Raw genomic sequence first — 25532 nt, forward strand, 5'->3', positions numbered from 1 at the left:
GTTTAGAAGCGATTTATACTTTAAATGCCATTTGTGCCAGAGGTGGGTGCACGCTCGGGGAACTCCCAGCGCCCCAACGAACTAGACTGTCACAGCGGCCTGGGGCGGGAGCGGCGGAGCCGGGCCTTACCGGGGGGTGCGGGCCTCACGCTGGGGGCAGAAGGCGGTCGGGCTGGTTCCGGCAGGAACACGGCCCCGCACGCGCCGCCGCTCCCAGCCACGGGGCGATGGAAGCACAGACGCACGGCCGCCTCAGGAGCAGGCGGGGGGCGGGGCCTGGCGCGGTGAGGCCGCCAGAGGGCGCCACTGCGCGGGCGGGGCGGCAGCTCGCGGGCTCGCGGCGCGCGCAGGTGCTGCGGGGCCGGACGGTGCCCGGCATTGACCGCCCGGCCCCGCTCCGGACACTCCGGCCCCGCTCCGGACACTCCGGCCCCGCTCCGGACACTCCGGCCCCGCTCCGGACACTCCGGCCCCGCTCTGGACACTCCGGCCCGCCCGGCCCTCCCCTCTCGGGCAGGGAGCGGGGCTGCACAGACAAGGTAAGGGCGCGAGGCCGACTCCCGTCCCGCCGGCTGCGCGGTTGGGTTCCCCGTGCTGTGTCCGTCCCGTCCCCTCCCGTCCCTTCCGTGGCGTGGGCGTTGTCCCTCTGTCCCCGCATCCCACGGCGGAGCGCGCGCGTCGCTCGTCCGCCGGCAGAGCCCTGCGGCAGCGTGGGACAGGCCCGGGCATGTCCCGGGAGGCGCCGCCTGCGCGGCCCCTCCGTGCCCCGCACAATCTGGGCTGCGAGGCCGGGGGTGCCTCGGGGCTGGGGCGCTCCGTGCGTGTGCCCGGGCTGCTGCATCTTGGCTGTAGAGTTTGTGAGGCTTTTGGTGAGTTTTCCGCGTTTTAGCTGTTTGATTGGCTGGCGTTGTTTCTCGTGGCAGATGATCGATACCCTGGCGAGCGGCGAGGCTCGGGACCTGCTGCTCCAGCTCCCCGCAATGCTGGAGCTGGAGCTGCGGGCTCAGCCCCGGGCCGCCGGCCTCAGGCTGCTCGAGGCTGCCCACGACAATGGCCTGCGAATGACCGCACGGCTGCGAGACTTCGAAGTGAAAGATCTCCTCAGCTTAACTCAGTTCTTTGGCTTCCACACTGAGACGTTCTCGTTAGCTGTGAATTTCTTAGATAGATTCTTATCAAAAATGAAGGTAAGGCTTTTTATAGTATAAGCTGCCAGCCTAGTTCCTCTTCGAAGCTAGAATGTCTTGGGTTTAGAAAAAGGTTAAGCTCGTTCCAGAGATTCTTGATTGCACAATTAAAAATTGGTGTTCTCCGTTCAGATTTTGGTATTGTTAAGAAAGGTGTTTCCTCTGGAGAAGGAAGAACTAAAGGATGCCCGGGGGCTGGGAAGCACAGGACGTGTTTACGAGTTAGACCAAGACAGACTGCCTGTCCTGTTGCATAGATACAAGAACATCTTAAATTACTTCTTCTTAACTGCCTTTTCAACCTGTCAATAAGCCTTGTGTATATCAAGATGCTGTCAAACACTTAAAATCTGGTCAAACATTAGTTAGCACTCCATTCTCCCGTGCAGATGTGACATGCTGACCAGGCCGTTTTTAATTGTCTAACAAGATAGGATTTACACTGTACAATTTGGACAAGAACAAAAGCTTGTTTTCCTTGTGTGTTCAGGCAAAAATGAGAAAGCTAGATGAAATGGATGGGAAAATGATGATTTCAAAGACTTCTGAATCCAGAATAAGCAGTAAAAATGGGGACTGCATTGTCTATGGATTAAATAAGACAATTAATATATACACGTGTACATATATATACTTTAAAAAGAGTTAGAAATCCCCATTTTTCACTATCACCTAGTATGTACAACATATTAAGTCCTAAAAGGTTCTTATTAGGCTGTTTTAGAACCTCATTAGCAAACCAGTTCTACCTCAATCAAAATTGCTCTGCAGCCTTGCTTTTTAGATGAATGAGATGCAACTTATGGTGTGGGACTGTTTTCTGGTTTGGTTAAATAAATATAAGAATATATGATGAAAGACTTAGTTTTCAATCTCCAAAACACAAAACAACCCCCTGCCCCCCCCCCCCCCAATAACTTTTTCCTGAAATAGATCTGTGCCTACAGTTTGATACTTCATGTGGTAATAGTTGATCAGAGGCCTACTTCTTTGAAAATAACAACAGTTCACTTTTCTTTAGGTACAGCCTAAACACTTGGGCTGTGTTGGACTCAGCTGCTTCTACTTGGCTGTGAAGGCATCAGAAGAAGAGAGAAATGTGCCCTTAGCCACTGACTTAATTCGAATAAGCCAGTATAGGTTCACTGTTTCAGATATGATGAGAATGGAGAAAATCATATTGGAGAAATTGTGTTGGAAAATCAAAGCTACAACAGCCTTCCAATTTCTACAGCTCTATCATTCATTCATTCATGAGAATTTAAGCTGTGAAAGGTACAATAACTGATACTGATTTTGCTATAACTGCCTATGATCGGGAAATGTAGAATGTAGAAAAATAAGCAGGGAAGTTGCTTGAGTAATTGACCTTTCTGTACTTCAAAAATCCCACAAACTTTCCCCCTTGCTGGTAATTGTCATAAATGTGAGTATCTGTGGTTTAGTATTATTGTAATTTTAAATATTGTTTGCATAAATTGAGTATTGCTCTCTGAGCCGAAAACCAAACTTGCTCAATAATGATGGTATAATAAATCTCTACTTATGCTGCAGTGAAGTATTGCCTCATTGTAAAGATTGCAAAATCTGGCTCAAGAAAGATTCCTTTTGCTAGTAAGCACTGAAATTCCTTGTTAAGCCTGCTTTGATAATGCAACTCTCCCCAGTGTAACACAAGATTTATTTTTGGCATTGGGACTGCCAAAACTGAACACCTGTTTGAATGTAACCCTAGAACTTCTGGGACAAATGAGGCCTTTGTTTAGATAATTAACATTCTTGCTGCTTCTCTGAGTTTCCAGAGTGATGCTGCCTTGATCAATCTTGCATTCCTCTAGATTCACTCATCTGTTTTTATTACAGGGGAAAATACCTTAATTTTGAGAGACTTGAGACACAGCTAAAGGCCTGTCACTGCAGAATCATGTTTTCTAAAGCCAAGGTAAACATCTTGAAAGTTCAAAAAAAAATTAACTGCTGAAACTTAACAAAGCAGTGTTTAAAAACATTTTCTCTCTCTCCAGCCTTCTGTCTTGGCACTGTCTATTATGGCACTAGAGATAGAAGAACAAAAACTGCTGGAGTTGACGGAGGCATTGGAATTTCTGCAATTACATTCCAAGGTATGTGCAGATAAAATTTCAGGGGAGGATGGAAGAAAAACGCATGGAAAGGTCTACACAATGGGGAAGGGACAGGTGCATTGGCAAATTGGTTTCTTTTGTGGCTTTCTTGTGGTTTTTTTTGGTTTTTTGTCATTTGGCCTGGGATATTTGGCTGCCTGTCTTGTTGAAGAAGCTGAAAGTACATGTATAAAGTAAAGATCTAATTAGTTATTAACATATGCCATTTTGTCTTGTTATGTAGATAAATAACAGAGAATTGACCTTCTGGAAGGAGCTGGTGTTAAAGTGCCTTATGGAATATTCCTCAAGCAAGTGTTCCAAACCAAATGTGCAGAAATTAAAATGGATTGTGTCTGGACGTACAGCTCGGCAGCTTAAACATAGCTACTACAGAATAACACACCTTCCTACCATTCCAGAGACCACCTCATAATAGGTAACTCCTTGTAAAATCAACTTCTGATCTTGTAAAATCAACTTCTGATAATGTAGAAGTAAAGTTAGCTTGTAACTACCTGCAGGTTCCTTATAGGTTACCTCCTGGAATCATGTAATGTAAGTGTAGTAGGCCTGTTCTTGTGTTCATGCTTAAGCCAGTGCTGTACCTAAAGAAGTGACAACCTAATTAATGTATGAACATTGGAGAAAGAACTGATATGTGTTGTGGTAGCAGAAATGTTCTACAGACAAATTATCTCATTCACACTAAAATGTGGAGTAAAGCTGGGAAAAAGGGGAAAAAAAACTTGCCTTGCTCCTATCCCAAGAAGAAAACCAGCCTGTTAGAATGAGTTTCTTGTAATTGTTCACTTAAGCCACTTACAAGACAGTTTTATGCAGTTTTACTTGTATAACTGTTTAGTCATTATTTAAAATCTGTAATTCAGTTATTCCTTTACTTCAGTTACTGTTTTACTCTGCAAAAATGGTGAACTACTTCCTTACCTAGACTTTACTTCCAGAGGCTACACATTTTTCTATAACCACTGTCTTCCTGTTGTCTTGTTGTATTAAGATCTCATGCTTTGTTTGGCTCTTGTAGAAAGCACTTCAGTTGACTGGTTGGTTTGGATTTTTTTACAGGAATACAATAAAATTAAGAAGACCATCCTGTGACCTTGTCAACAGGCACACGAATATTTGAGAAACAGTCTGAACCATGATCTTAATAATGAAGAACTCAACTCATGGAAAGAATATGTAACATTTCAGACTAAAGATCCTTCCAGCAAATACCAGTTCTTTCAATGATGAATACAACAGTATGTGGTGTCAGTTTTCAGTCTTACTTGGTAGACTGTTTCCTAGTCAGTGAAATAACAATCCCAATACAAGGAATTTTAACACCTTATAGTTTGTAGAGCAGCTTGTGTAATCTAACCTTGGTTTACAGTAACTGCAGGTGCTGAATTAGATACTAATTTTTAAAACCTGGTTCACTTTCTGGGGAGTATGCAATACTAGGAAAATCTTACGTGCAATAATGCAGTGCTGCAGTGTGTTAAGAAATGAAAGACTAATCCCACTCAATATTGACGACAACAGCAAATACCTGCCAGCTTACCTGGTGTGCTGTTTGGGCAGTACCTTGTGTCCACGTGTTCCTGCTGGGATGGGCACTGGCCTCCTACCGCAGTCACATTAAACATTAGCCTATGTGATACCCACTGAACATGTCGAGTAGGCAGAGCAGGAGAAAAGAGAAACTTTACTGTGTTCCTTTAAAAAAGGCAGTCACTAAGCATCAGTAACTGCAGTATTTTGTAAGAGCTGTGGTTTACTGATGCCACAAGTTATCTCATAGAGTGTAAAAACTTTGTGATACCTAATGAAGACTAAGCGAAAGAACTGGGTCACATGCCCTAAATCTGGCTTTAGTTTTCCAGAGTTTTGCTGTACTAAAAGCTGATGCTGACAAGGCACATTGTTACAAGTACAGTAGGAGCAGGGCTAGTTCCCCATCTTGGCCTTTGTTTAGGAGCAATCTAGTTGAGAAACTTTGAAGATTGCTTCAACTCTGATCTCTTTAATGGTAAGCTTTGTAAAACACAACTGTTTATTCTGAAGACCAGGTCAGTATTTGAGGCATATCATGCTTCTAGTGCTAACAAGGAAGTGAATGATAAGAATACTATTGTATGTTAGATAAAAAGAGGGTCTGGGAGAGTGTTGCTAATGTCCTCTTGAATTCTGCATCACTGTGGGCCAGGGGCTGTTGGCAACAGGCTGTTAAACCTGATTGTCATATGGACTGATGGAGTGGAGAAGGAGAGATCAGAGTGTGGGATGAGGTGTTAGCCAGCCAACCCTTTCCTGTAATGGTACCAGCTGAGGTGGAAACCATTCTTTGCCTATCTCAAACTAGTTAAAGCTTTCACAGTCACAGGAGACTCTGTACCAAAGCTCTCTACTGGACAAATCTAGTCTTCTCATGAGCTCATGGGAGTGATTGCACTGCAAAACGTGTAACTGGGTATTGCACCTGCCAGTGCTGCCTGGGCATTGTGCTGACCTGTGCAAAGTGATTCAAAGGTGTGGTCAGGCTACTGGGAGAGGATGCAATGTGCAATTCTCATTGTCCTGTCTCAATATTAAGATATGTACCTTTAAATTAAACATTGAAATGTGCTTAACTGAGTAGCTTTCTTCTTGTCTGTTATGAAACATCTTAGTAGGAAGCCTATAAACATGATTTATACCTGGAGAGTACCTGGAGAAAAATTTCCAGGCAGGAGGTAGGATATAATGGATATTTTTTTTCCAATTTATTTTTATAAGGAGCAGCTAGACAACCACATGAGAAAATGCTAAGTATCTTATGGTATCTGTTCTTCAACAGTGAATGGGTCAGAATGGGTCAGGCTGGAAAGGACTATGGGTGGGATCAGCTGGTCCCACCTCCCTGCTCAAGCAGGGTCATACCAGAATACATGACCATAGGATTTCATCCAGACATTTCTTGATTAACCCCAGTAAGTCCAAACTGTCTCTGGGAAACCTCTTCCTGTGCACAGTCACTGCACAGGGAAGAACATCTTCCTCATGCCCAGGTGGAACTTCCTCGGCATCAGTTTGTGCCCATTGTCTCTTGTCCTGTTGCTGGGCACTACAGAGCAGAGCCTGGTCCCTGCTCTGAGCCCTCCCTGCAGACAGGGACAGACAAGGATGAGGTCCCCTCAGCTGTTTCTCCTCTCGAGGCTGAACAGCCCCAGTTCCCAGAGCCTTTCCTTGTAGGGATGTCCTCCCTTCCACAGCCTCCACAGCCTCTGCTGGACTCATTCCAGGAGTTCCATGTCCCTCCTGTCCTGAGGAGCCCAACTGGACACAGCACTCCAGATGTGGCCTCATCAGGGCTGAAGGGAGGGGCAGGATCACCTCCCTGACCTTCTGGCAATGTTCTTCCTGATTCACCCCAGGATACCATTGGCCTTCTTGTCCCCCAGGGCACTGCTGGCTCAGGGACAGCTCAATGTCCACCAGGACCCCAAGGTCCTTCTCCACAGAGCTGTCCTCCAGCAGATCAGCCCCAGCCTGATGCATGGGGAGATGCCTTCCCAAGTGTAGATAAGCACGAATAAGATATCCTTGCATAAAGACAAGTGGCAGATTTATAACTGATTGGTTTACTATGGTGTTCCTAAAAAAAAAAACCACCCAAGCAAAACATTCTGCTTAAAGACGTTACTTTTTTATGTACACCTTCCTCTATAGTTTGTGCCTTAGTATTACAAAGTTAGCACAGCTTATAAATCAGCTGGGAACATTTTGTCTTCATTCTGCTGGAAAAGATCTTCTTTCTCTTCACTGAAGTAATTACTTTTGTGAACAATCCATTGAAGAGATCACTGAAGTCTTCAATAGTTACATGATTCCAGTCCTTAACTGTAAAATGTAATTTGCCTAAAGCATCACATACAAAAAGTTTACTTTTCAAGACTAGAAAAGTCTGGTCCTCCTTTGCTGTAGTTTCCAGAAATTTCTGCCCCACTGAAGTCAAATCCAGGGTTCTGATGGAGGTAAAATTAAAAATTGTTTAGAATAAAAATGCTTTAAAAAATCTCAGCCCACAAACAAAAACCCTAAAATGCTTCTTGTTAATATTCTGCCATTGTTAACAAGAACATGTAACAACCAACTTGTCAAACATTTATCACAGCACTGAAATTCTCGGAAAATGTGTCAACAAACTTTGAATTGCCATAGTTTGGTTGCCTACTGCTGAAGTGACTTTGTAATGCTGTTCTTGACTTGGCAAGCAGATCTCCCAGAAAAGAAGTATTACGGAAAGTTTAAGAGATCTGGCTTTTGGTGTCCTTTGGAATTGCCTTTTGAGAATCTACGTACATGCCCTGATGGATAACAAGGTTCATAAAACTGCTGTTCTCTTTTGCAGTACATAGCGTGCTGATTCAGCTGCTAAGTAAAATGATGTAATTCTACAACTCTGCAGACATGTACAGGAATAGTTGTCTGCTAAAGGTATAGCAAAACAATTTAAGCACTTTTAGTGAAAGCGCAAGGAAACATCTTTCCCAGCTAACTATTCTACTCCATCTTACGTTATAAACAAGCATATCCAGTAGTTTGATGTTCAAACTTTACTGTAAATATGGCTATGTCATAATTCTAGATAATAGTAGAAGTTGTGTGTAGCCTATAAAGTGAAGACTTGTTAGGAAGATGATGTAAAACAGCAATAGCCTCTCTAAACTCACCTGAACTTTTCACAAACCTTACAGACAGAGTGCAGACAGAATAATCTCTTCAAAGCCCAGTAATAAAACCTTGTAAGCATTTTATAGATATTGAACTAAATCATGTATTTCCATTGCATTTGCTCAGCTTTCCTGGCCATAACCTCTGTGTGCTAACAAAAAATATAAGGAGTAATTATGGTCCTTTAACTTACTTCTCTTTGGAATCGCTCCAGTGTAAGTTTCCTTTGCATCTGGTCCTGCACCCAAGGATCAGCAGCATATTCATTTTCTAACAGAGATGTCCAACAATTTCCAGCGTCTCTATTTGTCTTCATTAGAACAATTCGTATCAGCTGCCTGTCTTCTGTTGAATGAAAAAACATAGAACAACCTTTAAACTCAGTCCTACGTGCTGGTTCTTTTCTTGGTTTGGTGAATTCACCATTAACAAGCACAAGATGTGAAGTAATTTAAATTCTTAATGCCAATGCCAATCTGGTTCTTGATAAATAAATAAACATTAATAAGAAAAAAAAGGCTAAAGCAAAGACAGCCTGTACTGTCATCTCTCCCCTTCTGGCCTGTGAAATGCTAAAGCTGTTTTAAGGGATTAAAACACAGATCGTAAGTACTTCTATTGCAAACACAGAGGTTCACAACAGAGAAAAGATTTAATCTATTAATACAGACAACTCTGCTAAAGCAATAATGAAAAATTTGAGGTCAGGCTTTACAGAGAGTTATTACCAACAGAAGCTAGAACTAAGTTTTAGCAACATATGAACAGATGATTATTTAAAAACTGTGTATGCCCATAGAGAATATATTGGAAGCATGTTTCAAAGTAAATGTGCAGGGTATTTAGTTCTACTGAAGTGAATAAATACAGCATTAGAAGTGTATTTTGAAGATCATTCACATACTGAAAAAGACTGGGCTTCACTTCACAATGTGTGTTAACACTTCTAGTTTAAGGGTTGATTGATTATTTAGTAATTTAAAATAAATATTGACCGGAAAAGAAAATCCTTCATAGGAAAACAATGAGAGGCACAGTCCATAAATATGATTGCCAAACCCCAAAATATTCTGAATACTTTACAGTGTTTATGATACAATGGCCAGATACATTTTTTCCTCATTATATATATATACACCTTAGTGTGATTTTTAAATTTCTTTCTGATTCTCTTGCACTGTAGATTTTGACACTCATTCAAAAAATGTAATGCATAAAAAGTAATAATTATGGAGATTCATAGGCCACACAACTGTACCGTAACTGTTTACCTTTAAATGAAGATTTGCAAAAAACTTCTCACTATATGAAGATGTTTGTAACCCATCGATTATGACCTTCCAGGATGTGGCATTTTCTCATTAACCTTAGTCTCAAGTGCTTTTGTAATACCTCAGTTCCTTAATCCTGCAATAATGATTGCCTTTTTACAAAGTTATGAACAGGGAAGAAAGTAATCTTTCCCATTGATAAAGAGGGGGTAAACTATTCTGCAGTGTCTATTGGAAAGTTTTACTGCCTTTATATCACTTCAAATGTAGGTTATTACCTAAGGTCCATGTTCCTTCATCAGTTACTGTAGAGTCAAAAAGCTTACCCTGCAAAAGATAGGTACAATATTAAAAATCAGTAAAACGTCTTCAGCATCTAGTTCACATTGTTATGAAGTTTTACTCACAACTTAACCACCTTCTATTCTGCTGAAAATGAACAGAGTGATCTGGCCCTACAAATACAGACTTGCATGTAGCCTTGTCAAAGAATATAATTGCTTGTTATGCAATTTTTAAAAAAATGAAGCATTTAATATCTGTCATTGTTTCAGTATCTGGAGTCATTGAAAAGGCTTGTGTTTCTCAGCAGGTAATGCCATTTTTAATAATCTTGTCATGAAAATGCAAGTGTTTTTGCCAGGAGTAACATCTAGCTCTGGTGCAGGATACAGACAGTATGAGCAGTTCATTATAAATGTGAAAGTAAATCTGTCTTTAGGCTGGGTTTTTTTTTGGCTTTCTGGAGCAATTGAAGCTGTGCACTGAAATGCTGCCCACATCCACGTTAAAATCCATGTGAATTTGTATCTTTATTTTTCATAGAATCACAGAATGGTTTGGGTTGGAAGGGACCTTGAAGTTCATCTCATTCCAGCTCCCTGCCATGGGCCAGGACACCTTCCACTATCCCAGGTTGTTCCAAGCTCTGCCCAACCCAGCCTTGAACACTTCCAGAGATGGGGCATCCACAGCTCCTCTGGGGAACCTGTGCCAGGGCTTCACTCATTTCTTCCTAACATCCAGTATAACACTGTCTTCTGACTATTTAAAGCCCTTCCCCCTTGTCCCATCACTACATGTAAGAACTCCCTCTCCAGCTCTCTTTCCATGTACTGGAGTACATGCACCATCTGAAAAACCTCGTGCAGGTTTTCCAAGGAATGTCATTTTTAATGTATCAAACCTGGGATAAAGAACAGCCACCACAGAGCACAGGTGTGCAAACCTTCTCCCAGGCGACTAATGACAGCACATGATGACACAGTCTAAGCTGTGCCAGGGCAAGTCTGGGTTGGACATCAGGAAGAAATTTCACAGAAACTGTGATTAGACATTGGATCGGGCTGCCCAGGGAGGTGGCGGAGTCACAGTCCCTGGAGGGGACTGTGTTTAAGGAAAGCCCACGGTCGGTTGACACAGTCGCTCATAGGCTGGACTCGATGATTTCAAAGGTATTTTATAACCGAATTGAGCCCGTGCCCCCCCGGCGCCTCGCGGCCTCCGCGTCGAGCGCGGCCGCCGGCCCGTTCCCCCCGGGCTGCCCGCGGTACCTGCAGCAGCTCCTGCCCGCGCACGGCCAGCGCGATGTGCCGGCTCCGCAGGCTGCAGCGCACGTCCTTGGCACGGGTGCCCGGCGGGACGCGCACCTCGATGAACACCTCCTCCAGCGTCTGGTACCAGCGGCCCCAGGGCGTTCCGCAGGGCACCACCCCGCTGCGCTCCTCGAACGGAGCCGACATGGGACACGACGGCAGCGCTCCGCTCGGCGATCCGCACCGAACCGCACAGACAGTCCCGCACAGCGGCCCGGCCCGCCCCGGCCCGCCCCGCTCCGCCCCGCTCCGCCCCGCTCCGCTCCGCGATCCCGGCCCCGCTCGCCGGCCCGGCCCGGCCCGGCCCGGCCCGGCCTGACCCGCCGGGAGCGCCCACCCCGCGCACGCGCACCGCCGACCGCGCCCCTTCGCCGGGCCCGCAGCGCGCGTGCCCCGCGCCGGGCGCGCCGATTGGCCGAGGCGGGCGGGGCGGTGGGAGCTGATTGGCTGGGCGGCGCGCGCTGCGGCCGTTGGCCTCTTTGAACGCCGGGGCCACGGGGTCCCAGCGCTGCCATGGCTTCTGTGCGCGCGCCGCTTGGCCGTCAGCTCCATCTCCACCGTGATGGCAGTGCTGGTACGTGAGGAGAGGGGACAGAGGGAGCGGTGGTGAGCTATTCGGTGGTGAGCTATTCGGTGGTGAGCTATTCGGTGGTGCTCGAGGGACCAGGGGCCGGCCTCAGGGCCTCCCTTCCTGTGAGGAGCAGCCCGTAAGCGCGGTGCCTGAGGACCCTCTGGGTTCTCGCGGGGGTCCCCTTCTAAGGTAGAAGGTTCCGACTTCGTGTCTAGCCCTAGCATGCCAAATACAGTAGCGAACGTGTATAATTTACGTAGTAACTAAAGTGGTGCCAAGTCTTGCTGGCCTCTAGATCCATAGTACAGCGCTGTAAGAGGAACGTGCAGGGCTTGTCACGGCCGAGGCAATGCTAGCGAGAGTGTTTTCTGATGTACGAGTCTCTCACAGTGAGACTTTGGCTGTAGGTTTACCCTAGATATGTTATCAGCCTCAATTCATCGAAGCTGAAAACCCTGTAATTTACCTTCATTGTTCTTTGCTGTTCTGAAAATCTCATTTCTAGCATGTGCCCCCCTGCAAGGATCCCGTAATGTTAAGCCATCAGATGGAGCGAGAAGTTTGCTGTCCTCTGAAGCATGCCAAGGGGTTAGGAAACAGAAGAGTAAGTAAAAATTGCACAGAACACAATGATAAAATATCTTTAGATGCTACAATTGTTAGTGCTGTTACTGCTCTGCTCTTCAGAAATTGGTTTCTGTTGCAGAGATTCACTGTCTACCTTCCGACTCAAAGAAGCAGCTGTAAAAACATCTGTTGGAATCTTCCAAAAATAGCTTTATATGTGACTACTTCTAATTAGGGGGGCCTCTGGAGGTCAAATAAACTACTAATTAACCTTGGGTTTAGAGATACTTTAAATGCATTTTTAGTATCTAAAGCATCCCTCAGTTCAAAACTGGCATTATGGATCTGGATCATGGCAGGGAAACTTGGCAGAAGTGGAAGTACCAAAACTGTCTGTCACCTGGCAGTCTGTCTCTAAACTTTGTCAAGTGCCCAGATGACTAATATTGAACTGTCTGATTGCAGTAAAAAAGCAGCTGGTACGGGGTTGTCAAGTTGATAGTCTAACAACCAGGTGGAATGTTGTCTTTTGTACATAGTTAATTAACCTTGTGTAGTTTGGTTACATTTCCCCCGTGTGCATGTGCACTCTCTTCCTTCACCATTCTCTTCTGCATCCTTCTTCAGGTGAGACAAATCTGAGCAGTGAGAAGAGTGCACCCACCCCAGTAACTGCAAGGAGACTCATATCTCTTGGATCAACGGTAAGACTCTGCTCTGGTGTCTGTAGCAGTGTTAAATCCCAGCTAAATCTCTCTGACTGCTTAAACAATACAGCCTCTTCATACAATTGTCGTTAACCTACCCAAGTGAACTATGGAACATATTGTTGTGTCTGTGTTCGTAGTAACTAATCAGGAAAAATGAAATAGCTGCATCCTTGGGAATTGTGCGATAATTAACTTGGGACTACAGAGCAACTTGTTATATTTGGTGCTATGCTGTTGGGATTTCTTTTCCTCTTGCTCACCATGTAGTTACGTTGTGATCCTTTCTTTTTAAGGAGATGGTGTTTTGGTTCCTTCTTTCCTGGGCTGGGCAAGGCAGAGTGGAAACTTGGTGGTGTAAGAAACAGGGAGGGGATGGTACTGCATGTACAGGTTCTCAGTGTCCTATGCAAGGATATGGATTTCAAGATTCGTATCTTAACAAGCTGAAAAATGATAGCCCTGACTTTACTTAAGTTTACACGTATTGGTGATGTAGGATAAAATTCTTCAAACAAACCTGAGGTGAAGATATTAAAATGTTTTTATGAAGCTTAGTGGGTGCTAAAGTCTCCAACTTTGTTAATCTCCTTCCTGTCCCTGTGGTTATGAGCTGTCCCTTCAGAGTAATGCTGATGAGAAAGTAAAAACCCCATCCTAACCTGATACTTTTCTGCCCTGTCTGGAAGAGACAAAGGTTTGCTCTTTATTTGGTATGTATCTTTGTAGTATTGTCTATATGAAGCACCCACTCTTGTATTTAATTGTATTCAGCTACTATGAAGCTAGAGATTTCTAACACATCTCTTTTCCAAAGCCGGCTAATGGGATTGTGAAGATTAAAAAAGATCTTATGCTTGTGAAAGAGAAAAAGAAACAGAAGGCACTGGAGAAGGAGGTATGAATACATTATGTGAGTGAAATCCTGTCATGTTTCCCACTTACCATAATAAAAAATACAAGCTGGTAGAATTGGCCTCTTTTGCATCACACAGCATACAAGTGTTTACAAATGGCTCTGTGCAAAAGAAAGATTATCAGATATGCATGTACAAAGCTAATGGAATTGCATTAATTCTGGCTGATTGCGAACAGTTATTCTGTCAGTCTTCTCAAAAACAGAACTAAGTCCTCTGTTGGCTACCCCATAAAGGCTCTGTTTCATTTAACTATTGCTAGCTAAGATTTTTTGCTCACTAATTGTCATACTTTTAATGCTTAAGAGGCACTCTAAATTGTATCAGCACACTTCTGTGTGCTAATTGGTGCCTTGTGTCTCAAATGTCACATTCTGCCTTTTTGTCTGTCACAGCCAAAAAGGAAAGTTTGCTTCTGTTGTGTATTAAAGCTAAGACTATTCTCATTTTAACATGTTGTACTGGCTCAGTAGCATAAAATAAGTCAGGTGAAACGTTGCTATTGTATCATGTGTAATAATAGAGAATTGTGGTGATTCTGTTATTTCCTTCCTGTGAATGAGAGTTACAGATACATATTCTGAATGGAAGTAAATACAGTTTGGATACTTATGCCTGTAGTTTACTTGGAGAGGCCAAAGTAATGATAGTAAGAAATAAAGAAAACACCTCATGTTTTAGATCCGTGCATTAGTGAGAGAACGTGGAGAGCAGGATAAAAAACTTCAGGCTCTGGATGAAGATTTTGTTAAGATTGAAGCAAAGCTGAGTGCTGCAGTTCAGGAGAAAACCTCTCTTTCGGCAAATGTTGCATGCCTGAAAAAACAGCTTTTGGAGCTAACAAGAAGCAATGAACTACTGAAGTCAAAGGTATTCACACAAATAAGTACATCTTTGCTTTGCCTTTGCTGTTATTGAGCTTTCTGTGCAAAAGGAAGCGTTAGCTGCTGATCAGCATCTGTTTTGACATAGAGCATGTCTGGTTTGGGATCTTGTGCCTGGTCTAAACACAGAGTGGGAGGGGAACAGCTTGGAAAGGGTTGTGTGAACAGCAATTCATACAAAGGAATAATGCTTAGTGGTTTTATCTTCTTTTCTAACAAGCTGTCTGAAGATGGTGTGCAGAAGAAAATGAGCAGCCTGTGCATGGAGTTGATGAAGCTCAGAAACATGAGGGATGCTAAGGAAAAGGTATGACCATTTGCACAGGACAGTAATTCTGAGCTGCTCAGGAACAAAACCAGTGATCCTCAGTATAGTTTGAAGCTCTTGGTGGTGGTTGTTGCTTAATAAGTGGCTGATATCTTTACAGAGGGATACTTGCAATCCCGTTTAGCACAGTAGTAGGTGCTATCATTAAACTGTAGTGATGAATTAAATTTCGGTTTACCATTGTCTCTTCCACAATGCCCTCTTTTTATATTAAATGTCATTTTAATGTTAATACATGTAGTTTGGGTTTGGTTTTTTTTTTTTTCAGACTGCACTGGCAAAGCAGGAAGACATGGAAATGAAGCTGCAGGAAGTGCAGAGAAATCTAGAGCATTCAAAAGGAAAAGTAGCACAGTTACAAGAAAAACTGTAAGTGCTAGGAAGGGAATTAGATGAGATGATGATCTAGCTGTGTTTCCATGCTTACCCTTTGTAGTAACCAAAATACAGGCTGTCCTCCCTACTGAGAAGGAACAGACATTATTAGTGTTTGTCATCTGGAATAAATATGATGGAATGAAGTTCTAACAGCTGCTGTGGTTTGATAAAACAACCATTAAAAACATTGTTTCTCTAGTGTATCTAATCTTTTTCCAAAAGATAAACTGTATCATGTCAACTCTTTGTCTTCCAGTGTGGTATGGGTGGGGTTTTCTTGGGTATGGGGTGGAGAGGGAAGACATACGTCTTTAGAACAGAATTGTGGTTCAGGTTGGAGGAGGACATTTGTATGGATAGGATATTTCTGACTCTTTAGACTACTAAGTTAGGAATAAGCAAGAATAGAAAAGCATTAGAGCAGGAGCTGAAATCCTAATTTAGCAGCCAGGCATTTGGCATGGATTTGATAAACGCATTCATGCTCTCCAGAGGAGTGCATTGAAGAGCCATTGTGGTGCCTTCAGAGCTGCTTTGATGTAGACATGTGCTCTGAAGAAAGGCAACTGCGGAGTCTCAGCTTCAGCAGCTCTGTGTAGATGGAGAGTGAGTTCTAACACAGCACTTTCTATTCTGCCCAAAAAATGTCATGTGCTGTACAGGAACAGTGCACTAATGTGTAGCCTGTTGCTGAGGATAGTGACCTAGGAAAAATGAACTTCCAAGCTGTGTTTGATGTCAGATTGGCACAACTGGCACTGCAGCACAAACTTGGCTGTTAACGTACACAAAGGTAATAATGCAGGTAGTGCAGGTCACAAAGGGAGGAGATGATAATTTGCTACAAAAGCTGCATTATGTTAATGCATTATGTTTGTGGCATATTGCTCGTGGCAAAATACGGCTTAGCATCTTTACTACAAATGAGAAGACTGTCTGGAACAGGTATGAAAAGAGGGAAGAATCACCTCTTAGAGCCAATATCAGTTTTTCAGCCAAACTGGGAGATGAAAGTGTGTTACTAATTAACTCTGAATTTGTTTAAATATATCTGTCATAAAAACTGTCTGGTTTTAGGTCTGCTACTGAGAGAGAGAAAGTTGAAGAAAAGTCTGACACTGAAAAACTTCTGGAATATATCACGGAGCTCAGGTAACAACAAATTGTTCTCAAGAAGTTAGTTTTCCTTTTGGAAACCAACAATCCTAAGCATTTTCCTTTGTGTTGATGTGTAAGCTTACGAACAAAATTTAGTGGTAACAGGTGCCTGAATTTTCTTCTACAGTAGTGTTGCAGAAACAGCTGAGAAATACAAACTGGAAGTCGCCCAGATGGAGGAGACACTGAGTAAGAAAGACCAAGATATTGAGATCCTGAAGAATACCCTCAAAACAAAAGAGGAAGAATCATGTAAATTGATGAAAGAACTTAATGAGAGGTGTCAACTGCTTCAACAAGAGAAAGGTAATTGTTAGTTCTTGTACACTGTTCCATATGTGGGATCACTCACATGCCTTAAAGCATCTCAAATAGGTTTTTTCTAAAATGTCAATTTAGACTGGTTTGTTCCAAATGAGAAGTCTCTGAGCTCCAGCTAGAAACACCAAGGCATATTTTTAACAACAGGGAAATCCCTTCACATCTGACATCTGTTAAATCTGAATTGGTGTTTCCATGGAGGGTAACTTGGGTAGATAGTACACAATGAAAATTGTAGGAGTGGCCTTAATCTGAAAGGTGAGCATTTAAGTTCTTGTTCCTTATTCTTCATTGAGAAGCAGTATAATATTGTGTGAATTCACTGCTAACAGCTTGTGTACAGGTTCATTGAGGTGTTGGGAATATGGCAAGGATCCCATCTTCACCTCCTTACTCCTTCTCTCCCTACACCAGCAACTCTGCAATCTGAGATGTGTACTCAGTTTTCTGTACCAGCTACCTTCTGTGTACTAGTTTGTGGAAGAAACTTTGGGGAACTCATGTAGTTGTTTTCCCCAGCCATATGCTCTTCTGGTGAAGGCCAATTGCTTGGTCCAAACACTCCTGCTGTTTAAAATAATTTTAAAGTGGTATACCTCGAGCCAATTTTGAGGAGTTTCCAGATGGGTTTAAGGTATGGGTTTGTTTTGTGTGGGGTTTTCTTTCTGTGTTTTTGATAGTTAGGCAAGGGAAAAACAAACAAACTAAAGATGGAATGGAAGTATTATGAATAATACATATTGTACCTATTTGAAGATAGAGAAGAGAATTTGTGTTTTATTGACAATTTCTCTATGTAGAGAAAGAGTTGTCTGAGACCAAAGGACAGTTCCTGAGTATGAATGCTGAAATAGAAGACCTGAAAAAAAAAATTGATTTGGCAGAACAAGAACACGAAAAACTGCTTCAGAAGCATGAGGAGGTCATCTCTCAGCTGCAGCAAGAGAAGGTAAATACAGACTATAAATAAGTCTAAAAATAGGTTGTAATCTCAAGGATTGGCACTAAAAATTCTTGTTTGGATTACGCATGAGATGTGCATTCCACAGTTAGGTTATCATGGCAAAGTGGGTACTGGCCTGCAGTAACTTGTGTGGTCTAATAGGTCTGAGAGTCATTGCTGGTGGGATGGAGGTTTTGGTTCTTCCCATAGATTTGAAGTTTAAACGCTGAAAACTAGCCCTCTACTACCCAGAAAGTACTGGTAGTTTTAAAATCTGTGGTACTCTGGCATGCAGGAGTCATCTGCATCAATGCAGCAGAAGTTACTGGAGATTGAAGAGGAAGTAACAAGTGAGAGACATCTTCTGGAAAAAGAGCTGAATGATACCATGAAGGAGCTGAATAAATTGCATGCAAAGGAAAAGAAAGCTGAAAAGTTGGTGAAGCGATTGGAACAAGAAATCAAATCTCAACGTCTTGAACTTGCACAGATGGAAGAAAAGTTGACAGGGTTTGTGAAAGAAATTTTCTGATTCTAAAGCTTTGAAAGGAAGAATGTTAAATCAGTAGTGTAAACAGAGCTTCTGAGCCCAATTCAGGTTTTAGAGGCCTGAGCAGATCTGAAGTTATTTCTTGTTGATTGTTGATTACTAATAGTGATGAGATCTAATCACTAGCAGTAGTAACTTGAGTCAGTGTTAATAGTAACTTGAGTCAGTTTTACATTGTTGTAATTTAACACACACAAAAAAAAAAAAGGCAGTTGAGATTTGCTTGAAAGGCTGGTATTGTAGTGCTCTGACCTTGCTGTGCTGGGTAAGCTTTGTGCATGTTGTACTGGCTGTTTCTGTCCTGGAGAAGGCAATGACAAAAAGATTTTCAAGCCAGTTGTTTCTTGTTTAAGTTTACTATTGGGTCTTCAGTCTATTCTATAACTCCCTTGGAAAGTTAAGGGGAGGGGAAATCATTAATAATACCTATTTGTGAAGATTGTGCTTTAGTATGTGAGAAGTTACTGGTTTGTCACAATGAATTTATTGCTGCTGCTTCAAGCCTTCTGTAACTGATAGCAGCATTTGGTGATACATTCAGACATACTTCTCTCCAGTGTGCAATGCTGAATTTTTATTTCAGGAAGAATGCAGAGTTGGAGCAAATCAAGGAAATGCATAGCAGTGCTGTATTGCAAATCCAAGAAGAGCACAGCAATACACTGCAGAAACTTGGAAAGGCTGTTGCTGACTTTGAAAGGTATTTAAGTTTTATTAATGTATAGGACAGGGATTATCTCTAAGATGACAATAAAATGTACTGTTCGTTTATGAGTCTTGGTACTTCACACCATATGAGTGTTGGCATGGCAGTAGAGCAGAGGATTTTGTGATGGTATTTGGTGGCATTAAGAATTTATTTATTGAGCACTAGGCAAGTATAGTGACAGTATCACTGTCTAGTTCAGGAAGTTGGATATTTCTTCTTCCAAAATGTAACCAATTGGAGGTGTTAAGTGCTTTTAAATCACAATGAGATTTGTAACTAGTGATGGTGTTCTTGGCACTGAAATGTCTTGCAAAAAGACTTGTTTAGAATCAAAATTTGCACTGAATTGAGAATAGTTTCATACAGTTACTGCAAGTTTTTTACCTTAAAATATTCAGGTTGTGAAAGTATGTAAAAAGTGATACTGTTACTACTAGGTATGTGTGATCCTTCACTCATGAAGGATCCTGTGGGATATTTGCCAATGCCAACTACAGACAGTAGGAGCTTTGCTGTTTGAAATAACCTTCAGATAGAGTAGGTCTTGTGTTTTAAAATACCTACAAAAATGTGGTAGTATCTGTATCATAGAATTCATTGTAGTGTTACTGCTTATGGCTTTATGGAACTTTGTGTTGTGGTTTCTTTCTTACCTTTGGATTCATCAGTGCCTGTATGCTGCCATATCTTCAGAGTATAAAATCCTTGATACTTGCTAGCATGAGCTTGTATTGCTCTTGTAAGGTGTAAACACGTCAGTCTGTATTTTGCCTGAAGTAATAAGATTTTTCTCATTTGTACTGTAATACCAGCTACAAGAAAGCATCAGCTGAAGAAATTTGCAATTTTAAACTGGAGAATACCTCTCTGCGAGAAGAAGTTGCCAACCTAAAAAAAGTAGGCCAAGAGAATCTGCAGTTGCTTCAAGAAGCAGAATACACTAAAAACAAAGCAAACGAAGAATGTGCAAGGTACTACACAGACAAACTTTTCCATAAGCTAAGGAACACAAAACTAAGACTTGGCTTTCTAACTAGAACTTCATGTGATGCTCTACAAGATCAGATCAGTATTTGGTGTAAGCAGTAGTTTCTTGCTTTTCCCAGTGCACAAGGTTGAAAATACTGACAGACAAAATTTACTAAGTTTATATGCATTAGGTCTGTCCAATCAGTTATTTTGACTTTTGTCTATATGTGGAACACAGAGGAAGAGGAAAATACTTGAATGAAATATGTTGGAATAGTCTGTTTCAGAAATACCAGTTGCAGTGACTGCTCTGCAAATAAGATCCCCAGGGGAGACAAATACTTAATGCAGAACTTACTCTTTGCCACTCCAGTCTGAATGATGTCACCTCAAGTTCTGCTCACAAGCAAATGCCAATTAACCATCCATGAATTGCCACACTGTGATGATGTAAACTGAGGTTCTCTCTCTGCCTAATATGAGGCACCACAGTGCAGCTGATGTGAAATAATACCCAAGAAGTTGTGTTAGGCCAGTAGCTGAGGACATGCTTCTCTGGCTGTCTAACAGCAGTTCAGTGATCTATGTCCCCTATGGTTCTGTGCTGGTTAAGATGCTCCCCTTTCTTTCCTCCCACCTGCTTAATGTCTCCAGTTTCCATTAGAGCTGGTAAAAGAAAAACTGAAGAGGTATTTCCTGGTTGAGGTGGCAGGGAAGGGATGGAACAAACAGCTGGGGCTGAAGAGGGGTCATTGCTTTTAGTTGTAGGGTTTTTGAAATCTTGCATACATCCACACTGAACAGTCTTGATTAGTTCCTGCTGGAGCAAATCTCTGCATGTAAAGCCTAACCGCTAAACTATCCCTGCTAAAAGCTGCTGGCGTTGAACAACCTTAAATGAGCAATATGATCTTTCTGTGCTTCAAAAGGACTGCTTATAGGAAAAGTTAAAAATGTTGTTCATCTTAATTGCCTTCTGTACTACTGTTTTGTTAGTGGCACTGTTTGTGCAAATTTTTATTTCAGTTCTACTAACAGCTTTTCAACCATATTTACTTGTAGGTTTTAGATTTAGTGTAGTGGGAAAAAAAATAAAAATCAAGGGCTCATTAAGAGATTATGGTATTTTCCTCAGGATGCTTTTAGAAGTCCAGACCAAGCTTGCACTAAAAGAAGCAGAAACACAGAGAACAAAAGAGTCTTGCCTTGCTCAAATGACTAAACTTCAGGAAAAACTTGAGGAGCAAACTGAAGATCTGAAAAGAGAACTTGAAGCAGAAAGATTAAGGTGACTTTCTCAAACTAGAACTGCATATTATGGCACATCCAAGTTTTATTGGGAAGAAGTGCTGAGAGCTAACAAGGAACATAATGAAACTCCACTTCTTTTTAGGAAAACCGTAAGTGAAGATGTGACCTCTAGCTTAAAGAAAGAGATCCAGACCTGGCGTAAACTGTATGAAGATTTACATAACAAAGTTAAGCCTTTTCAGGTGTGTTGTGAAGGAGGTGTTTGTTAGTATCTGTTGACATAAGACTTTTGCAGTTGGCTCAAGTTGTACTCTTGAGAAGTAAATATGCTACTTCCCATTCCAAGGCATTTATTCTGCGGTGGTTTCCTAAGTTACTATCCAATGAGCTAGCTATTCCCCTTCCCAAACTAATCTTCCTTGGTAGATTTCAGTTCAGTAAAAAGCTATGCTTAGTTGAAAGATTTCTAAGACATTCAAATGTATTTCAGCAACAACTAGATGCTTTTGAGGCTGAGAAGAATGCACTCCTGGAGGAGCATGGGGCAGCCCAAGAAGAACTGAATAAACTGAGTGATGCATATGCTAAACTACTTGGCCACCAGAACATGAAGCAAAAAATCAAGCATGTTATGAAGTTGAAGGAAGACAATGCCCACCTGAAGCAGGTTTGTGAAATGAAAAATTAGAAATCTGCAAGTTACTAATGTGCTTGATGCTTTTGTTTGTTGCTGTAAATATTTATAGACTAATCCTGCAAGCTACTTATTTCTGTGCTTAAATTCCCTGCATGAAGCAGATTACAATAAACCACCAGCCTTCAGAAAAGCCAAGAAAATCTGGTTTTGAATTTTTGACTGAATTTACAACATACAAGAGGGATCAGCAGTACAAATAAGTACCTCTACTCTTAGTTTGGTTGGCTTTTCATACCTTTTTTTGGGGTCCTAGACTTAATAAACAGTCTGCTGAAAGTTTCAGACTGCCATATAGCTTAGTGGTGTTACGCTGTACCTGTACCTTGCTGCTGGTTTCTCTACACCTGTATGTTTGGGTTGGGTTTTAATGCCACCAGTCATTGTCTGTATGTTTAGCATTAGATAAAATGGCCCCCTCAGTAAATGATGAAGCAGCCTCTTCTCCTGTTCTTCATCTAACATCCAAGCATTGTTTTCTCCAGGAAGTCTCAAAATTGCGTGCGTTGCTAGCCAAGGAAAAGCAAACCAACAGACATCTTCAGGAGCAGCTGTGTGCAGTACAGGGCATTAAGCGTTTTGATCCTTCCAAAGCTTTCCAGCATGATAGCAAGGAAAATATTCCTCCAAAAACACCTCTGAAAGAAGGTAAGTTTGATATTGATGTAGCCTTTGTGCCTCTTAAGCTTAAACAAAGAAGGTATGAGAGTCTTGCATAGTCTGCTGCATCTGGGGGAGGTGAATGGAATGTCTTGTTCCACAGCAGATGTTGGAGGCTGCATCAATGGGGCACTCCCAGTGTACAGTTTGCTACTGTGCCTTCCAGCCCAGATCCTTACAATCTGACAGGAGCAGGTGGTGTGCCAGGTCAGACAGCAGAGCCATTTTCCTTCTGTCACCAGCTCACATGTTACAGCTGATGAGGTGACAGGAAGTGCCTCCTGCACAGGTCATGGGGTACAAGTGGCTCAGCCAGACCTTTGCACCCTGGTTCTTTAGCTGCTACCTGGCAGGACCCTACACCACTGCAGGTGTCAAGGGAAGATGCAAAAGGTCTGCAGATAAATGTGGATTGGAGGAAAAGATGGAGCGCATGAGGACGCACCAAGGGAAGCAGGGTAGGGGAGAGAGTTTTGTTAGTGTGTCTGTTCCAAGGTCTGAAATCCTGGCTTACCTGTAAGATTCAGCGTAGGACCTTCTGTGCCCCAGGAGACAAGAAATTATTTCATGTGGTGGGAGCAATAGTGAAAAACTCAAATGTCATAACATTTTTCTATTACAGGTAATAAAAACAAAATTTGAAGTCTTCTTGGTATTAAGAAAATAAATCACCCATAAATTCACGTGCTACAGGAGATTTCGGCAGGCTGCTTCTTCAAGGTGAACTTGGATGCTGTATATAATACAAATCAGTAGGAGCCCTAGCAAAATGATCTAAAATTATGTACTTTTAGAAAAACTACGTTTTACTGAGAAGCAACACATGAATGCATGTTCCTGACTCCTGGTAACAACATTGCAGGCATGAATTCTGAAAAGTGTTCAGTGTTGCACTTTTTGGATATGCTGAAGCTGCTTAGTTCAGTTTTGAACAAAGCATTTAAAGTTTGGAAAAGGTGAATAAGCACTGGAGAACAAGATTACAAATGAAATCAGGTTTCAGTTAAGTTTTTTGATTTTTATATATTTTAAAATTTTTTTCTAATGCATACAATTCTATGTTAAATTAATTTTGCTGCTTATAGCCCGCTTTGGTACCAATGGCAACAATACTGCTAAGAGACCCTTCTACTTCTGTGGCCTACATACTATAGAACCAGTGTAGAAAATGAGACTGTACACTTAATTTTGATATTGTGTGGGATCTATATTCAGTATGTGCAAATTTAAATCCTGGGGCTAGGTGTTGCAGCTATTGATCTTCAGAAGAGCATTTTCAGGTCAAAGTCAAATTGACTGCATTTATCTAAACATTTGTGTACTGTGACGAAGATTAGTGTCTTAAGAGCAATGTTGTTTCCACTAGACTCTTAAATTGCCACAAAATCTTTGTAGCCAGCTGTTGTAAGTGATCAGTGCTACAGTGACAGGGAATAACAACCAAACTTGTCTCACTTGGGTGGGAGGACATCCACTGTACTCACATGCATTGTACAGACTGGAACTGTGGCAAGGGAGAAAGAATCTGTTTAACTGCATTTAAAATCAAGACTATTTTAGCACAATAAAAAATTTAAATGAAAGGATTTGTCCATTTCCTTTGCAAACCAGGGATAAAACCCAAAATGACATTACAGTGGGATTCATCTAATGTTCTTTTTTCTAGTCTTGTCTTCATAACAAAGCCCAGTGTCAGCCTTGCTTCAAAAACTACATACATATTCTCTAGTCTTAGGGAAATTATTTAGCTGAACTGTACAACATATACAACCCGAAATTCTCTTATTTCTTAATACAGAAGTAAGTACTGAATTTAAGTCAAAGGTGGAACTGTGTTTTTGTTATGTCTGTGCAGCTATCTTGCACAGAGGTGCTGCAGAGGCAGTACCCAAAGCTTAGCTGGTAGAATTTATTGCCATTTATGCTGACATTGTGAGTTTACACAGACCTCATAATTCCTAGGAAATTATATACAAAAAATGCACATTAAGTCCAAGGAAAGAAGTTGCTAGATGTTGTCTGTTAATGTCATCTTTGTGTATTTGCTGGATTACTTGATCCTCTGAAGACTGAGGATGAGGATTAGCTTCAAGTGTTTTAATTAAAAGAGCACTTGGTATTCAATTTAGCAGCCCAAAGTGTTGAGAGACATTTTGATAAAGAAGTTGCTAGAAGTATATTATACTGGAGTTCTCTTTTTGTGGAGAAAAAAAATGAAGGTTTTCTTGTCTGAAAGATGTAAATGGAGTAAAAAAATTGTAGAGGAAACAGGCATTTGTCTGAATGTTAATGAAAGGTTCTACCAAACTCAAAACATAAAAATGGAGACACTAAGATAAGGTACTTTTTTTTTCTGGGTTTTTTGGTTTTTTTTTTTGACTAATTTTTGGTGATTGACATGTCCTATGTCAAATTAGCAAGAGTTTTTTGACAGAAGGTACAAATATGCCAAGGGAAGCCAAAATGGCAGGTGTCACATGACTGGGCTTTTAGGGTTGCTACATCTGGTTGCTGGCATGAGTATGCTTATATTGCCAGAAGAAAAGGAAACTCTAGCAAATAATTCTGCTAGCCCTACAGCAAGGGTGATCTTTGAGCTTTAAAACATTGATAAATCATGTGGAGCAGAGTGGGGAGAGAAGCAAAGGGTGGAAGTCAAGGGGAAATTGAGGGGGTTTTTTCAGCTTCAGTTCTAGGAGGCTTTACCACTTTCATGCACATATGCAATGAAGCATTAAAAACTAAAACCTTGACATTTGTAGCTCAACTGACTTATGTATTCACTGCAGGAATCCATTACTTTCATGTTGCAGAAGATTTTTTTTTTTAATTGACAAATCCATGATTTAACACAAAGTTATTTCTCTGATCATTCATCTTGCTGTATTGTAGCAAGAGCTGGGCTGTGTTTAGTTAAAATGTAAAATGAAGAGCTCTTAGAATTCTCAACCTGCCTGACCTAATTAGAACCCTCCCACTGTTTGCTATAGAAGACAAACTGTATAAGACTCAGTGCCAGTGCTTTGAATG

General features: G+C 41.8%; 3 protein-coding genes across 3 annotated transcripts; 2 read left to right on the forward strand and 1 right to left on the reverse strand.

Annotated features, from left to right (window-relative positions):
* The first annotated feature begins 325 nt into the window (after positions 1-325).
* On the forward strand, positions 326-5946 carry CCNG1 (cyclin G1). Its single transcript, XM_048320031.1, has 7 exons — positions 326-539; positions 924-1187; positions 2209-2462; positions 3051-3129; positions 3212-3310; positions 3555-3749; positions 4397-5946. The coding sequence occupies exons 2-6, from the start codon at positions 924-926 to the stop codon at positions 3744-3746; spliced, it is 888 nt and encodes a 295-aa protein (XP_048175988.1). The 5' UTR covers positions 326-539; the 3' UTR covers positions 3747-3749; positions 4397-5946.
* Positions 5947-6979: 1033 nt separating this feature from the next.
* NUDCD2 (NudC domain containing 2) lies at positions 6980-11180 on the reverse strand. The gene is made up of 5 exons (XM_048320032.1): positions 11154-11180; positions 10854-11118; positions 9579-9627; positions 8223-8374; positions 6980-7320 (listed from the first exon to the last, which is right to left on the reverse strand). Exons 2-5 carry the CDS (start codon positions 11040-11042, stop codon positions 7237-7239), a joined length of 474 nt encoding a protein of 157 aa, XP_048175989.1. The 5' UTR covers positions 11043-11118; positions 11154-11180; the 3' UTR covers positions 6980-7236.
* A 172-nt stretch (positions 11181-11352) lies between these two features.
* On the forward strand, positions 11353-24085 carry HMMR (hyaluronan mediated motility receptor). Its single transcript, XM_048319739.1, has 18 exons — positions 11353-11469; positions 11972-12070; positions 12661-12737; positions 13558-13638; positions 14339-14527; positions 14762-14848; positions 15138-15238; positions 16325-16399; positions 16533-16711; positions 17527-17675; positions 17965-18179; positions 18803-18919; positions 19741-19899; positions 21033-21185; positions 21291-21390; positions 21639-21815; positions 22328-22490; positions 23125-24085. Exons 1-18 carry the CDS (start codon positions 11409-11411, stop codon positions 23142-23144), a joined length of 2202 nt encoding a protein of 733 aa, XP_048175696.1. The 5' UTR covers positions 11353-11408; the 3' UTR covers positions 23145-24085.
* The last annotated feature ends 1447 nt before the right edge of the window (positions 24086-25532 follow it).

This window comes from Corvus hawaiiensis, chromosome 15 (assembly GCF_020740725.1).
Source record: "Corvus hawaiiensis isolate bCorHaw1 chromosome 15, bCorHaw1.pri.cur, whole genome shotgun sequence".
NCBI lineage: Eukaryota > Metazoa > Chordata > Aves > Passeriformes > Corvidae > Corvus > Corvus hawaiiensis.